This window comes from Scylla paramamosain, chromosome 10 (genome assembly GCF_035594125.1).
Source record: "Scylla paramamosain isolate STU-SP2022 chromosome 10, ASM3559412v1, whole genome shotgun sequence".
NCBI classification, from domain to species: domain Eukaryota; kingdom Metazoa; phylum Arthropoda; class Malacostraca; order Decapoda; family Portunidae; genus Scylla; species Scylla paramamosain.
Window position 1 is genome coordinate 26,639,013 of NC_087160.1, and position 18,713 is coordinate 26,657,725.

Below are 18,713 nucleotides of genomic sequence, written 5' to 3' on the forward strand. Positions count from 1 at the left end.
CAGTCCACTTTCAGACTTGACAAACAATCTATGTACTGATGATGAATTAGCATCAATGATTGTTCTTCTGAGTGTTGGGGGCAAGACTTCTGTGAGGTTGCTTCTGCCGAGTGTTTTGTACTATAAGGATGACAGAATTGAAAGATTCACAACGTGGTGATAATAAAAAAAAAAAAAAAAACATGAGGATACGTACAACTACAACACTGTCAAGGAGTTTAAAATGTGTTGTTTCACCAGTAAAATTTATGGCAATAGCAAGAATGACTGAATGAAATGAATAACAATAATAATAATAATAATATTAATAATAATAATAGTTATTATTATTATTATTATTATTATTATTATTATAATAAAACAACAACAACAATAATAATAATAATAATAATAATAATAATAATAATAATAATAATAATAACAATAATAATATAAAAAAATTAATAAATTGTGGTAATGGTAAAACCATTCTGAAGGAGAGAGAGAGAGAGAGAGAGAGAGAGAGAGAGAGAGAGAGAGAGAGAGAGAGAGACGAAGGGGAAAGAAATAGGGGAAGATATACGTCTGGCAGCGCCAGAGGGGAATTCCCCCCTGGTTGAGAATCTCTGCCTTATAGGGTTAGAGAAGTAAAATCCCGGAAGAATTTAAATAAGAAAGAATGAAAATATATGAAATGAGGTGCCCCCATTTCCTAAAGGCAAGAAGTTGATCTCTAACAAACATACGGTGTTAAACGGGGATTTGAGGCAAAATATTCATCAAGACGGTGTTTAAAAATCTCTAGGGTGTTGCAGTTTATCCCGTCTCAAGGAAACACAATCCATAGATTGATGACACGAAAGAAAAAGTAACTTTGATTCGTGTTGAAGGATTTCCCAACAATTTTACAACCGTTTCCTCCCATGTAATTTGAAAAATCTATCGTTGAATACTTAATGCAGTCCATATTATTATCAACGCCTTTGATGATTTTAAACACATGTATTAAGTCGCCTCTTGGTATTCTTTGTGTTGATGGGAAAAGATTCAATTTCTTAAGATGCTCTTCGTATGATTTGTTTCTTAGGCTTGGTATAATTTTTGTTACTCTACGGATACGCTGAACTCGTTCTAAGTTATCCGTCTTTCTGGTAATAGGGGCGCCATGCTTGAATGCAATATTCCAAAAGGGGACGGACCAAGAAATTATGTAGAGTGAGTATCAAAAAGCATTATATTATATATCTTATTCTTCAAAATACATTCCTATGGCAACTTAAATGATGTTCTTATCTTCTACTACTCGCTGATTGGTTGTTTGCCTATTGGGCCTGGAAAGGCAAACGCTCTGCTCGGCACGTATGCTTCTGTTTGTTTTGCGAGCAAAGCGTTTGACGTCGGTATATGTACTCGTACACATTTCAAATTCTCATTATTATTAATCTTGTGCCTTATGGTTTTTCTGTGCATTTTTTTTTTTTTCTTTTTTGCGTGTGTTCATTTCCATATATGTCTTGCCTTCATTTATTAATTTGTGTCTTAGATAAGCACACAATTTTCTTCGGATGTCTACAACTGACTTTGAAATACTTTTATGGTTGGTGGCTCCCACTGGCTAAAATTTCAGATTTTACAATAACTAATTTCTTAAATTCTGACAAAAGATAAAAATTTCAGATCTCCAGAAATTACTGACAATCTGGCAACACCGATTCATCGTCACCCTCGCCGCACACACGCACGCTCGCACACACTTTCTCATTGGGATGGGAATCAAATACAATTGAAAAATGTTCCAGTTTGCAAACAATGTTTCCAAACAATGTTTTCTGGTGTGGACAGGCCCTAAGTGTCAGCAGCTGGGATGGGGGGAAGGAGGCGACGTACGGAGTGTAGGACTCCTCTTCCTCCCCACCTCTCCCCAACCTTTTCTCGTCTTTCTTCTCTCCATTACACCTACCCCAATTCCTCTTGTTCCTCTTCCCCAATAAACCCTCCGCCACCTCTTCTTGTACTTGTTCCCACTAACCTCTGCCCCTCTGCACTGCTCCTGGATCTCCGTCAAACAAACTACCTTCTCAACTACCTATTATCACTTATCAGATCTTTCAGCTAAGCATGTTAAGTGCAATAGTCAAGCACATGTCAGTACCACTTATACACTCACTAATCAGTAAGGGATGGCTATCAAATGCCCTATCACGAGACATCACTTGATCACAAAAAAAAAACATCAGCCAGTGAGCGTCACCTCCCCCTTCCCATTACTCATGATGACGTGGCAACTGTTACCCATGGATCCTATTACGCTGGTTGACGTCATTTATGTTATCCTAAACGATTACAAGATCAGCCAATCTAATCACGATAACTACCGAGCTACGCTGACCAATCGAACACCTTGAAAAAAAATTACCGTTATATTAAGACATAAGAACTACAGATGGAAACCAGTTTAAATTCCTACAATGAAATACCAATAGCAACGCTCACACTATTACCTTGAAGAAGCGGCAGAAGGTGGTATCATTTAGGACAGCAACACGACGCGCAACCATCCTTCCTGGTGGTCCTCCTGCTACTGACTGCCTGGGATTACCTGACTCTATCCCCCTTCCCCGCCCTCCCTAATCAGCGCCCTCTTTAGTTCCTGCTTCCTCTTCCCTCTCATTTTAACAGGTATCATTCTAGTTAACTATAAAGGAACCTCGCAAGGCGATGCCGATGCACTAACCTTAGGGAAGCTATGAAGCTTTTCAAGATGTTCCTGATAACCTGCATGTTCTACATGTGCTTCAGTACTTGCCTTCTTTTTAACGGGTGACATAGTTAATCACAACACAGCGTTGCTGGGTCGTTAAGGCGAGGCCAAAATATCCCTTGAGGAATCCTTAAACACAAGCTGGTGATACCCTGCATCTTTACTTCAAGATCTCCCAATATTGGAATTTGATTAAACTCGCAGCAACATTATAAACTTTTCATTTAACAACCGGTACAACCAAAAGTAAGTGCGCAGTGATGAATAAGTTGCACGAACATAACAACGAATGAGGCAAATACTCATTACATAACCAGCAGTTGCCTACCACCGTGTACATAATACTTGTATACTGTTATTATGACAAAGAAAAAATGATAGAGCAGATAACACTGAAAATACTTGAAAACCCACTTAAGGTTTCGAAGAAAAAGATAACAAGTGCAGAGATTGTGTCTGTTTGTCTTTATCTGTATTTATTTGATTGTAGTGTACATAATCTGAATCAGGCTCGTGTTGTTCTGTCTGAATATCTAGTTATTATAATTTTGTCTGAAGTAGGTCGTGGACGTGTGTGTGTGTGTGTGTGTGTGTGTGTGTGTGTGTATGTGTGTGTGCGTGTGTGTGTGTGTGTGTGTGTGTGTGTGTGTGTGTGTGTTTCAAGCCCTTCGTAAGGTTTCTATATAATTATTGAGCTTGGAAACTTCAGCAGAGTACTCTTCATCATGCAGGAAGCAGGCCAAAGTGACCAGAGCACCTCGCACCTCACCCCGTGCTCGCCCCAAGCCATCTTCAACTGCCATCACTGCGCGTTCCACCTCCTCGTCAAGCTTCTCTTCATTCTTCTTGTTGTTATCATCTTTCTCGCTCTTCCATGCTTCCTGTTCTACACTGCGTATTTCAGTCAGTTCCTGTCCTTCTTTTACTTCCTTTCTTTTCTTCCCCAATTCCTTCTCTGCGTAGTGCGGGAGGAAGTAATCAATAAGCTTCTTGACGTGCTTCATTTCCCCGTCAACCTTGTGGAGGAATGTGATGGTGGTGGAGGCGGGTGCCGGATTGATATGAAAATACAAACCCGTCGTGAACTTCCCCGAGGCGTCACGTCCCAGCAATATCCTGAAGTAGAAGGCCAAGTTGCGTCTTTCCGTCACATCCACTCCAGAGAGGAACGGGCGGGAGACGTGGATAATGCTCTTGAACAACTTGATGCTTCCATTCCTGTTTTCCTCCACTTCCCAGATGACGAAGGGTGGGGAAGAGGAGGAGGAGGAGGAGGAGGAGGAGGAGGAGGAGGAGGAGGACGGAGGAAAGTAATACCTGAAGGTTCTGACAACACCAGAACGAGCGGTGGCGGCGTTGACCGGGCCGGAGTGAGGGGGCAGTCCATCTTCCATCACGGTGACAGGATGAGATAAGTGGTAACCCGGATCTAAAAGCGCAACCCCAGCACGTCCCTCTACACATATACGCACACACAGAAGCATGTGTTCTTTAATGCATTTGGTCGGGGTAACCTGCCCTGAGGAGATTACACTCTTGAAGTAATCTTCCTTGACATCTTCCTCGCAAGATACCTGATGGAAGGAGAGAAGCACATAATGAGAGAGAGAGAGAGAGAGAGAGAGAGAGAGAGAGAGAGAGAGAGAGAGAGAGAGAGAGAGAGAGAGAGAGAAACATTCTGAAACACTGCCCGCGCCTCGACTACATTCAACAGACTCTAGTTGAAGTGACAAGGTATTTTTACGGTTTCAGTGAAAGATTAACAATATTTCTATATTATCAACAGAAGAAACACTCTTGAGAATCCGGCTAATTATCTCTATGGCCTTTGAAAATAGTAGTGGTGAGAGAAGAAAGCGTTTCTGAAAATGGGTCAGAGAGACGGATAAAGAGAAAGCATGCATGCAAGACTGAAGTAAACAAAACAATCCAATCCAAACGAGAAATCAAGAGAATGCAAAGAATACAACAAGAATACAATATTCATTACATTAGAGGAATACCATGAAACAAGAAACAGTAAACGACAAATACCGGGTAGATGGCGTCCTTGAAGCCTGGGTAGTGCCCCTCGAGGTCGGCGAGGCGGGAGGCGAGATCGGCAGCGAGACCCACGCAGGAGTACCGGCCAGACACCAGCGGCGGGTCGTAGTAGCGGTAAAATTCCTGCAAGTTGGTGAATTCCGACGCCATGTATTCTTCTGAGAACCTGGAAGAGAGAGAGAGAGAGAGAGAGAGAGAGAGAGAGAGAGAGAGAGAGTGGAATACACGATATAATCTGATGATGCGGTGCAGATTGCTTCAATGCACCGCGGCAACGGCTTCACACACCACGGCGCGATGGGGAATAATAAGAAATGTAGTATTAAGGAAAGATAAAGGAAACGTGAGGCAATACACATAATACTGACATGGCAACAAAAATTATGATGATTAAAGCTAGGGAAACCAAGAGACACGTGAAAATAGATGGAAGAAGAAAACGTAAACAAGAGGGATAAAGGAAAAGGAGATATGAGATGTATACATAAGTGTTTCACTGTAAAAAGTCATCAAAACTGAACAAACTAAGGAAACATGACAATGAAAAAGAGAACATAAACCTTCAATTGAAATACAGATAAGTACATGAGACGGAGCATTATCAGAACCACTCGACAGACACGCACACTGACCCTGCGAGGGAAAAACACAAATAAATCAATCCTCACGCGATAAAATTGGACACGGAGTCGTAGGGCTGAAGGGCGAGGGCGCGGCGCTGGCGGCTTGTGACTCTGCTCAGGAAACTCTTGTAGTCGCGTAATGAGGCAAAGGCTAGTGATGGCCGTCCACATCCCCACTCCGGCAGTGGCAGCGGCCGATCCAGGGGCCACTCATCCAACCCCCAAGCACTGTCATCGTCGCTGTCTATGTCTCCGTCGAACAATGGCCTGTAGCAGCTGATCTCCGAAGTGGTGGCGGTGGTGGTGGCATGCTGGGGCTGTGTCTGGCTGTGGTACCCCAAGGACGAGCACCACGTGACCGAAGCCTTCTCGACACTCCTGCGGGTGCGTGGGTTTACTCAGAACATATATATAGTAGATTTTTTTTTTTTTTTTTCATAGACATTTCGTAGAACACGGTACTACATTCAGCACTGCAAATCTTATGTGGTGGTCACAGGTAACAGAAAAGCTACCTTCGATAACCTCCAACTCAAAACCTACCTTCGCCAACGCTAAATTGAAACTGATAACCATGGACGTGTTGTATGAATGTAGCTTCGATTTTGTACTGTACAATAAGCTCTAATACAGACCATACATGAAGCTTACAAAACGATAAAGAAAGGTCAAATGAAAGTCATGGCATAAATACTATTAGAATTGGTATTAGATGCGGTCCCCTGCTTTGGGGTTCAATCAGATTCCCGTGTGAGGTCCTTACATATGAGATGCAATATAATTATGTATTCAATTCACTACGCAATAATGGAGATGAATCAGCACTATCACTTTCAGTACGCTACCAACAGAGCTGTACCTTATATTACATACGTATTAGATCCATTACCATTACCTATCTTACACAGGTATTCTAGCAGAATCATGTAGTATTAGCTCCACTGCCTTACATGACTGTTGTATCAGTCATAACAATTATTATTATATATATATTCATTATTTCATATATCCATTGCACATGCGGTGTGTTCATATATTTCATCCCACGTGTGCCCACATGGCCAGCCAGTCTGTCCTATTTTTAAACCTTTCTTCTCCTCTCTCCCTCACAAGGGAATCCACACCTTCCTTCCCTACATTCCTGCCAGTCCTTAGGGAAAACACCTGCAGCTTCTAAGTCTTCCTCCCTGGTCATTGGTCGAAATAACGACCGCTTTTATTGGTCAATTCACCCCATTTCCTGGCATCTCACTGGTCATTCCTTCACCCCAAAAGTTGTATCGTGATACACTCTCTCACATAAATAGAGCTCGCATGCATAGCTTGATCAGTCTTGAGAGAGTCAAAGAGTCAGTCTTGATCAGTCTGTCGAGAGAGTTCACATCAGTCTGCTCAGCCATCATCAGTTCACGAGCAGTCCAGTTCATATCAATTCAGAGAGAGAGAACACTTCAGTCGTCACGTCTGTAATCAATTGTGTCTCGTATCACGCGTGTACATTCTATCCATTATTAAATCAAGAAGAACTCTTATAAATCATGTCTTTTCCTTGCACACATTAACAATATCAACCGCTACCCACGACCTCCACGCTACCAATAATATAAGCTATACTACCCGGTCATCCAGACCAGCCACCATTACACCAAGCTACATCATTTGATCCAGAGGCGGCAAGTATCTCATCTATCTAAACAGTGCTGGTAACGGGTGGCCGAGGCGCTCACTCCACCGATACAGTGGTGGCCAGCAAATTTTGAACAGTGTTGTACCTGAATTCCACATCTGATCCGATACCTTAACTAGAAATTTGATCCCCTACATTTAGTAATGTCCTAAATGCCATAACCAAAGTTCTTCGTTAGGAGGCATCGTCTTAGCCCTAATAGACTTGGGAAACCGGACGTAAAAGCGAAAAAACTTTGTGCCGCTGCTACATACTCTTTGTCGCTGCGGGAGTCATCAGCGGGGGCAGAGGCGAGGGCCCAGTTCCCACCTCCTGCTCCATGCCACCACACTTCTTGCCCCTCCCCCGTGTTCTTGTAGAGTCAGCTGGGCCAGGTATTCCCGAACTTGAGCAGCGTGTCAGGCAGGGGCACCTCCTCCTCAACTTCCATCACTGGTGGCAGGAAGGGCGCCGCCATCATGATGTCCACGTCTCCCTTCCCTGCCGGCTCACTTTCGCTGCGTTTCGAGGGGATGCAGTTACTTGCTGGAATAAGAATGATGATAGGAAATGTTAGTTCAATTTCATTTGCATGTATGACTTTTAAGCGATAAGCCAAGATTATTATTATTGTTGCTGTTGTTGTTGTTGCTGCTGCTCCTGCTGTTTTGTTGTTGTTGTTGTTGTTGACGTCGTCGTCATCATCATCATCACACTCCTTTAAGGCGCTGTCATCTCACATGGCAACAATCACCTCTGCTTCAGTGGCAGTGCGTTGTAGCAACAACCACAACCACAACAAAAATTAAAGACAAACTAACGTCCTACTCTTCTCGATGACTTTACAGAAGGCAAACATTCATCCAATACAATATCAAAGCTACATTACAGTCATTACTAACACATATATGTAATATTCCTCGCTGGAGCAAACATTATCACACTCACACAAGGCAAATCATACAACATTAAACCCATATTCCAGTCTCTTCGCCAGTGCACACTCACTGTCATTATTTGCCAAACTATTCCTGGACGGCAAACACTAAAACAACAGCACCTGCATCTCACTCATTACTCACCCATGTTAACAACGTCAGTCTGCTGCCATGGCTTGCCTCAGCCACTATTATATACACATACCAGTTCGTGTTCTCTCAAAGTTGCCACTTATTTCTCTCAAAAACGATCACATTTTATCACTACGAAAAGTCACTTTGTTATCAAAACACCACCAGAGAGAGAGAGAGAGAGAGAGAGAGAGAGAGAGAGAGAGAGAGAGAGAGAGAATCTTATTATTATTATTATTATTATTATTATTGTTGTTGTTGTTGTCGTTGTTGTTGTTGTTGCTGTTGTTATATATATATATATATATATATATATATATATATATATATATATATATATATATATATATATATATATATATATATATATATATATATCTTTTTTATTATGTAACTGCGTGTTGGTGCATTGTCTTTCCTGCTTTTGTGAAATCGTCTAATGAGTTATTCATTTATTTCTTAATTATGGCTTTAATATTCGATTGTCACAAATTGCTTCATTCTCGCCTTCTTGGCTTGCTGATTTCACTAACGGTCACACACTCATTTGCGTTCACGTGGTTATCACAATTATCTTTCTGTATAAAAAATATTCAAGGAGGTCCAAGAGCGAAGCATGATTAGGTTTGTTTAATAGGGATGACAGTCATTTTCACGTACACGTACTTTTATAGGCAGTTGTAAATCAGTATTTGATTAAATCATGTTCACATTAAAAAATAGTGAATATATATATATATATATATATATATATATATATATATATATATATATATATATATATATATATATATATATATATATATATATATATATATATATATATATATATATATATATATATATATATATAAAAGTTTTGAGGGGAATTGAAAAACTTCTGATTTCACCCTGTCTAAAACAGCAGTATGAGTGGAAACTCCTTCTCCAATACATGTGAAGCACACTCCTTACATAAATGCATAATGCCCCTGCAAAGAGTTATCAGCTGTGGGGATGAGAAAAAGTGACGGAGACGATTCAGAACGGCTAACTTCATAAACACTGTCTTAGCTAGAGATGAGATGTGCAGTTTCCAGTTTAGATTAGGTAATGGACAGATCAAGGACGTTCAGTGTAGAAGAGGGGGACAGTTGAATGTCACTGAAGAAGAGGGGATAGCTATCTGGAAAGTTGTGTCAAGTTGATAGATAAATTGAGTTTTTGAGGCACTGAACATTACTAAGTTTGCTCTGCCCTAATCAGAAATTTTAGAGAAATTAGAAGTTAGGCATTCTGTGGCTTCCGTGCATGAGCTGTTTAATTTCTGAAGGGTTGGGTGTCTACGAAAAGATGTGGTAAAGTGCAGAATGGTATCATCAATATAGGAGTGGATAGGACAAGAAGTTTGGTTTAGATCATTGATGAATAATAGGAAGAGAGTGAGTGACAAGACAGAACCCTGAGGAACACGACTGTTAATAGACTTGGCAGAAGAACAGTAACCGTCTACCACAGCAGTGAAGTGACATGTTTAAAAATCTTCCTGTTGAGGATATATTAAAAACCTTATAAAAGCAGGAAATCAAAGTAAAAGAACGGTAGTTTGAAGGATTAAAGTAGTCACCCTTTTTAGGGACAGGCTGAATGTAGGCAACTTCCAGGAGGAAGGAAAGGTAGATGTTGATAGAGAGAGTTGGAAGAGAATGACCAGGCAAGGTGCAGGTACGGAGGCACAATTTTCGAGAACAATAGGAAGGACCCTATCAGGTCTATAAGCCTTCCTAGGGTTAAGGCCAGCGATGGTATAGAAAACATCACTGCGAAGGATCTTAATGGGTAGCATAAAGTAGTCGGGGGATGGAGGAGAGGGAAGAACAAACCCTGAATCATCCAAGGCAGAGTTTTTAGCAAAGGTTTGAGCAAAGAGTTCAGCTTTAGAGATAGATGAGATGGTAGTGATGTCATCAGTTTGAAATAAGAGAGGAAAAGTTGAAGAAGTGAAGTTATTGGAGATGTTTTTGGCGAGGTGCCAGAAATCAAGAGAGGAGTTAGATCTTGAAAAGTTTCGACATTTTCTATTAATAAAGGAATCTTGGTAAGTTAGGGAACAAACTTGGCATGATTCTGGGCATAAATATGAAATGCATGAGTTTCATGAGTTTCAGGTGATGGAAGACTCAAGTACCAGCAGTAAACTCTCTGCCACGCTTGGAATAAATTACTCAGTAGCAACACCTCTCACCTTCCCACCAAGTGAAGGCTGTGATTGGTTCAACCTCCTCAAAAACTAACCCTTGAGGCTCCACCCGTTTGACCTTCCCCACCTCGTCCATGCTCTGTTCCTTCCAGTAATCAGAGCGTCTCCCCCCCCCCACCCGTCATCCTCCTCTCCACCACTCTCCCATACACCTATCTCTCTCTCTCTCTCTCTCTCTCTCTCTCTCTCTCTCTCTCTCTCTCTCTCTCTCTCTCTTGTTTATATATATATATATATATATATATATATATATATATATATATATATATATATATATATATATATATATATATATATATATATATATATATATATATATATATACTTCCTCCTCCTCTTTCTTCTCCACCACACTCACCTTATACACTATGAAAATATGGGTGTGAGTCCCCCCTCAGATGTCTTTCAAGTTAAATATATCGGGTGTAACACGAGTTTCTGCGGATATTGCCAGAGGTGAAAGTAAAGGTTAATCTAATATATATATATATATATATATATATATATATATATATATATATATATATATATATATATATATATATATATATATATATATATATATATATGCATTGTAAGGCTTTGTTTAGCCATGGTGTGAAATTCAAGTGTGACCTACATAGCGACAAATACAACGGCCGGCCCAGGCACGTATTATGGCGGGATGTGTAAACCAGATGTCTGTTGGTGAAATTATGAATTATTCAGTCATGGTTTCTACAAGATATGCACGTTTACTGTGATGACAATGAACAGGTAATTCACCGATAAACATTACATAATGACAGTATGGATGTAATAAACAACAAATAAGAGGCTGCATGGCACCACGAATTTCCTGCCCAGGGGAAGGGGAAGAAGTGAGGCTAGCAGCAAATCAATTGATTGCTTGTCACACGAGGTCTCCCTCAGATATGTGACAATGAATACATTCAGACTGGCTGTTCTGGCTATAGATACAATGGCCGGGCCGTTGTATCATCATTACTTTAAACCATACAATACAGTAAGAACGTATTCATTGTCACAGTAGCATGTAACTGACTAGCCATCAGGTGATTTGCTGCCTGGTAAGGCAATTCATGGTACCACGCAGCCTATTATTTTATTTCTCGCTTATTACATCCATACTAGCATTGTCTAATGGTTACTGGTAAATCACCCGTTCGTTGTCATCACAGTAAAACTCCATGTCATGTAGAAATCATGACTGAGTAATTCACAATTTTACCAACGAACATCCAAGTTTGCGCATTCCGCCAAGGATATGCACCTGGCCCGGCCGATGTATCTGTCGTTATACCACGGCTAAACTACGTCTCAAAATGTATATGTGCATAGAACATTTTTTACTTAGATTAACCTGTACTTTCACCTGTTGCAATATCCGCAGAAACTCGTGTTACACCCTGTATAGCTAAATATTTATTATTAAGAATATTCACGAAAAAAAATATATATTGGCTATGATGTGTGTGTGTGTGCGTGTGTGTGTGACCTGACTGCAGTCCCTAAGGGAGACAAGGGATCAGCTGACTCCTCTCTCTCTCTCTCTCTCTCTCTCTCTCTCTCTCTCTCTCTCTCTCTCTCTCTCTCTCTCTAACAAAATAATAAGAATGGCAATAATAATATTAAAATAATTTACACGGACCTAATTAAGTCCGTGAGGTCACTTCCATGTCAATAGTAGGTGAAGCAGACGTGTGTGTGGTGATGGGTGTAAGGATGTGTTGAAAAAAATAAATAAATAAAAAAAAAATAAATAAATAAATAAATAAAAAAAAAAAAAAATATATATATATATATATATATATATATATATATATATATATATATATATATATATATATATATATATATATATATATATATATATATATATATATATATATATATATATATATATATATATATTTTTTTTTTTTTTTTTTTTTTTCAACACATCCTTACACCCATCACCACACACACCATATATATATATATATATATATATATATATATATATATATATATATATATATATATATATATATATATATATATATATATCTTATTTTATGTAGGAGTGACACTGGCCAAGGGCAACAAAATCCGATACAAAAAAAAAAAAACACTGAGATGCCAGTCCCAGAAAAGGGTACAAAGCGGTAATAAAAAATTGAAGGATGAGTGTCTTGAAACCTCCCTCTTGAAGGAATTCAAGTCATAGGAAGGTGGAAATACAGAAGCAGCCAGGGAGTTCCAGAGTTTACCAGAGAAAGGGACGAATGACTGAGAATACTGGTTAACTCTTGCATTAGAGATGTGGACAGAATAGGGATGAGAGAAAAGAAAGTCTTGTGCAGCGAGACCGAGGCCGTGGGAGGAGAGGAGGCATGCAGTTAGCAAGATCAGAAGAGCAGTTAGCATGAAAACTGTGGTAGAAGACAGCTAGAGATGCAACAATGCGGTGATGAGAAAGAGGCTGAAGACAGTTAGAGGAGTGGAGTTGATGAGACAAAAAGATTTTGATTCCACTCTATCTAGAAGAGTGGTATGAGTGGAACCCCCCAGACATGTGAAGCATACTCCATACATGGATGGATAAGGCCCTTATACAGAGTTAGCAACTGGGTGGGGGCTGAGAAAAACTGGCGGAGACGTCTCAGAACACCTAACTTCATAGAAGCTGTTTTAGCTAGTGATGAGATGTGAAGTTTCCAGTTCAGATTATAAGTAAAGGATGTTCAGCGTAAAAGACCGAGGATGTTCAGTGTAAACGAGGGGGACAGTTGAGAGTCACTGAAGAAGAGGGGATAGTTATCTGGAAGGTTCTGTCGAGTTGATAAATGGAGGAATTGAGTTTTTGAGGCATTGAACAATACCAAGTTTGCTCTGCCCCAATCAGAAATTTTAGAAAGATCAGAAGTCAGGCATTCTGTGGCTTCCCTGCATGAAATGTTTACTTCCTGAAGGGTTGGACATCTATGAAAAGACATGGAAAAGTGCAGGGTGGTATAATCGGCATAGGAGTGGATAGGACAAGAAGTTTGGTTTAGAAGGTCATTGATGAATAATAAGGGAGTGGGTGGCAGGACAGAACCCTGAGGAACACCACTGTTAATAGATTTAGGAGAAGAACAGTGGCCCTCTACCACAGCAGCAATAGAACAGTCAGAAAGGAAACTTGAGATGAAGGTACAGAGAGAAGGATAGAAGCCATAGGAGGGTAGTTTGGAAATCAAAGCATTGTGCCAGACTCCATTAAAAGCTTTTGATATGTCCAAGGCAACACAAAAGATTCACCAAGATATGACCAAGACTCAGTAAGGAAAGCCAGGAGATCACCAGTAGAGCGGTCTTGAAAGAACCCATACTGGCGATCAGACAGAAGGTTGTGAAGTGATAGATGTTTAAGAATCTTCCTGTTGAGGATAGATTAAAAAACTTCAGATAGGCAGGAAATTAAAGTAATAGGATGGTAGTTTGAGGGATTAGAACGGTCACCTTTTTTAGGAACAGGCTGAATGTAGGCAAACTTCCAGCAAGAAGGAAAGGTTGATGTTGACAGACAGAGCTGAAAGAGTTTGACTAGGCAAGGTGCAAGCACGGAGGCACAGTTTCAGAGAACAATAGGAGGGACCCCATCAGGTCCATAAGCCTTCTGAGGGTTTAGGCCAGCGAGGGTATGGAAAACATCATTGCGAAGAATTCTAATAGGTAGCATGAAGTAGTCAGAGGGTGGAGGAGAGGGATGAACAAGCCCAGAATAATCCAAGGTAGAGTTTTTGGCAAAAAAAAAAATAAATAAATAAAAAAAAAAAAAAAAAAAAAAAAAAAAAAATATATATATATATATATATATATATATATATATATATATATATATATATATATATATATATATATATATATATATATATATATATATATATATATATATATATATATATATATATATATATATATATATATATATATATATATATTTGACAAGATTCGTCCATCTTTTTCATGAGTATATTATCATTCATTTACAAGGTCTATCTCTCTATCTCTCTCTTGTTTTTTGTTGTTTTCTCCCTCTCCTCCTTCTCCACCTCCTCAGTGTGTGTGTGTGTGTGTGTGTGTGTGTGTGTGTGTGTGTGTGTTCCTTGTCTGAGCTTCTTTTTCCCTTACAGTCAAATTCAAAACTATTGCGGTAACTATGGAAAAAAAAAAAAAAAAAAAAAAAAAATATATATATATATATATATATATATATATATATATATATATATATATATATATATATATATATATATATATATATATATATATATATATATATATATATATATATATATTGAGCAGTAGGGTGGTGTGCTGTAGGGCATTTGGGGAGGGGGGGGGGAGTCACACCCTTATTTCTATAGGGTGGAAGATGAGGATGGAGGAGGAGGAGGAGGACGAGGAGGAATGAGAAGGAGAAATAGGAGGGGAACAACAAAAACAAAACAAGAAGCGACACACACACACACACACCCCAAAAAAGAGAGAGAGAGAGAGAGAGAGAGAGAGAGAGAGAGAGAGAGAGAGAGAGAGAGAGAGAGAGAGAGAGAGAGAGAGAGAGAGAGAGAGAGAGAGAGAGAGGAAACCAGTGACATAAGAGATGAAGTGCAGTGTTTGGAATTTGATTTTACAGTTTGTAAAGGACACCATGTGAGAGAAGTCAAGAATAATGACTCAGAGAAAAAATACCTTAAGAATGTAAAAGTTTTGTTATCTAGGAAATATGATTAGCACTGGTCATGAAGCTCATACCAGTTAAGTTGCACTAGTTATAAATGGTTGGAAGAGAATAAGAATTGTAACTTTAACTTAAGGTTACTTTCATGAGAGCATCTATGTGCATGTCTAGTGTGCTCACAGAAACTTGACCCCCTCCCCCTTATTTCATTTGTTTATTAATTTTCATATGATGTCAATGCACATTTTAGTCTGCTACCATCTCTTTTAGATGAAGGATATACTGAAGAATGCTGTTTGCTTATGCAGTAACTCAATGAAAGGAAGGACTGAGCATGACTGTCTTCTAATGCTGGGCAATCATAACAGATGTTCATGAATAAACAAACACTAGTAGCTGGCCAAGACATGTGTTCATGTTAGCTTGTGCATCTATCTGACATCAAGCGTGCCTTCAATGCCTGGACTGTAAGGTTTGTTATGACCACAAATCCCGCCACCTCTCAAAGCTGCCTTTATCTCAGTGAGCTTCCCTAAGTTACTATTTATACCTACATAACTTAGAACGGGGCACAATTATGGTATCTTGCATCCTTTAAACAGACAGTCATAACACCAGGTTCCACTCCTCTTCTTGGCTGCCACTACCTTGGTCAGCCTCCCTATAGTATAGTGTGGAGCCCATAATCACCTCTACAGGGTTCTTCTGGCCTCCTGGGGTGAATTACACAAATGAGGTTGTTCCCAGCCCATTTTGCCTCCTACAAGCAAGGGAGCACCACAAATGTAAAATCACTCCAACAGCAGGGAAAGAATTGATAGCCACATTCCAGGAGGCACAGCTACAACAAATGACAACACATATAATGATTATGATATTCTATGAACTACCACTGTCACAAATAACATGACAAATATCCACCCGTATTCATAGAGTATTATCTCTTCCTGCTGGACACTACTAAATACAGCTTCCCAGAAGACCAACCCAGCCACCCATGGAACAAGGTCTGGGGAAGGAGTATACTTTACTGCACAGCAGTGTAAAGGTAATCCTCTGGGCCCAAAATCCTTGAAAGAATACTGGAACCCAGTAACATTTAACAACACAGTCAAGACACCACGGATACAAAAAAACAAGCAGTCCACAGACAAAGGGAGGGTCTGCTGACTGCTCCAATATGACTCAAAACCCAGTCTTGTCTCCTGAGAAGCTGGCACACTAATGGTGGACACAGAGCAGGGATAAGTGAGGAAAGACTTGTCATCCCCCTGAGTCTGGCTTGGCACGACACACCCAGTCGATCCTATGACAAGCGTGTTACCTACTTAAGATGGCCAGGGCTGTACTGCCACTATCAAGTACAACCCTATCTATCTCACACCCTCTAAACTGCATGGATATTACTCTATCTCATGCTAGCCCTCCCTCTCTCTCGTCCACATGTCCTCACTCTAGTCGAGTCTCAGCTTGACTAGTGTGGGAATAGAACTTGAGAGCCTGTCCCAAGGCAATGACTTATGCAAGTGAGGGGATGGGGGATGAAGTAACACACATCCTGCCTGCTCACCTCATTCACGCTAACTTTCCCCCACAAAGATGGGTATCTTTCGAAAATGACTGTAAGTAAACTGTAGAAGCTGGAAGCAATCTGATTACTTTGGAGGTAAGACAAACTCTTCAACTTTATAATATGTGGGAATTAAAATGAAAGAACTAAAGGAAGCAAGGGAATTTAAATAGGGAAAAGGAGTGACTGTGTCCTGAGAATCTTATGGTAAAGTGGTTGGGGGGCAGCCAGACATTCATTGCACAGCAGGCACCCTCTATCTTCGTTTCTACTCTCTCTCTCTCTCTCTCTCTTTCTCTCTCACCTCCTTCCACCTCTCTCTCTCTCTCTCTCTCTCTCTCTCTCTCTCTCTCTCTCTCTCTCTCTCTCTCTCTCTCTCTCTCTCTCTCTCTCTCTCACCTCCATCTCTCTCTCTCTCTCTCTCTCTCTCTCTCTCTCTCTCTCTCTCTCTCTCTCTCTCTCTCTCTCTCTCTCTCTCTCTCTCTCTCTCTCTCTCTCTCTCTCTCTCTACTTCTCTTCATCTTTTTAATTTGCTGCAAGCAACACGTTCCACTTCACTGCAACTTTCTAGAATATATGCTTTACAGTGCCTGCACAAAACTTGTGCAAAGGTTGTCTAATGATGTGGACAGAGTGGTTGCCTAACAATGGGCAGCACAAACAGGTGCCATTAGATAAACAAGGCAAATATGCAATCATATGCAGATCTTTTCAATAACATGAAAAAGAATAAATGAAAGGTTTAGATACAAGCTTTGTCATGTGAGGTGCCTGTTGGCTAGTAATGCTGTTAAATTGGAGGAAACATCTCTACCCACTATATTCATTTATTGTTGTCATATTAATAATACTGACTGTTGTTAATATATTATTATATTTATTATTATTTCAAATGTGTGTTCATAATGATTCTAAAGACAGTTTGTAGGAAGGCAAAGGAGAGGGAGCTTACATTGTGTCAGCCAGAGTGAATGGCCTGCTCTTGATTGCTGGGGTATGGGTCAGGGTTGGACATGCCTTGGTTGTTGAGGAAGCTATAGAGTGCCAGCCAATGTGTGGCTTCCAAGTTTAGTGCTGTTGTCTTGTGGCAGGGTAGGAGGAGTCATGTCATCTGTTAGGACATCACTCCACTCAGCAGGGGTACTATTTACATTTGTGTTATCTTTTCTCCACTCGGCAGGAGTGAGTTACCTATCCATTGTCTTCTTGTGGCAGTGTGTTGCTCTTAATATTGTTAACTATATCACAAGTGTTTTACCTCCTCTTTCCTAAAGGCAGTGCTTTATATTTATTCTTGTGCCACATGGAGCTGGAAAAAGCTTTCATCATGTTATATGTGACTCTTTGGCCTCACAGCTTATGAAGGATCTTGTAAAAACTTCACCAAACAAAAAAGCAATTAAAATCATTTCATACTCTGTACTCAATAAATTCATTTCATAAGAGACAACAGGAGTGATATATACCTTAAATCCTATACTATCCCTCATTAAAAAACTAAGAGAGAAGAGCATGTGTAACTTACAATGAATGTGTGATATGTATACATGACTAAAGGATCTTTAACACAAATTTCAACAGAACATCAAATATCTCCAGCATACTTTTTCCAACAATTAAATCTAGCATTTTACATGTATTTACAAAACATATACATAAGTGAATGTGATTATAGTTTTTGTTGTAGGAAAATGTACATTATATTTCACCCAATGCATGTGAATAGCACAAGTTGTCATTTGCATAAATTTTGCACACTCAAGCATGAATTCATGAACTATGATGATAATGTTCTATCTCTTGAAAATTATCTTAAAACTTAACTTTGTGGATTCAATTACTAAACAGATGATGCATGTGGGAAAAAAAGTTAAAAAATAGATGATGCATGTGAGGAAAAAAAAAAAAAAAAAGGAAAATAGACAAAGAAAAGTAATAAAAAATTAGCTTCACAGTCATGACCAAGAGAATACAAATTTTATGAAAAGATCTGGAATAATGCTCCCTGCACTGATTTGTCTTGTCAGATAGTAAAGGTTAAGAAAAGGGATGGA

General features: G+C 39.6%; 1 protein-coding gene across 1 annotated transcript; it reads right to left on the minus strand.

The window, feature by feature from the left end:
* Nucleotides 1-3,313: 3,313 nt before the first annotated feature.
* On the minus strand, nucleotides 3,314-5,783 carry LOC135104450 (uncharacterized). Its single transcript, XM_064011899.1, has 3 exons — nucleotides 5,452-5,783; nucleotides 4,775-4,949; nucleotides 3,314-4,314 (listed from the first exon to the last, which is right to left on the minus strand). The coding sequence occupies exons 2-3, from the start codon at nucleotides 4,931-4,933 to the stop codon at nucleotides 3,400-3,402; spliced, it is 1,074 nt and encodes a 357-aa protein (XP_063867969.1). The 5' UTR covers nucleotides 4,934-4,949; nucleotides 5,452-5,783; the 3' UTR covers nucleotides 3,314-3,399.
* Nucleotides 5,784-18,713: the final 12,930 nt, after the last annotated feature.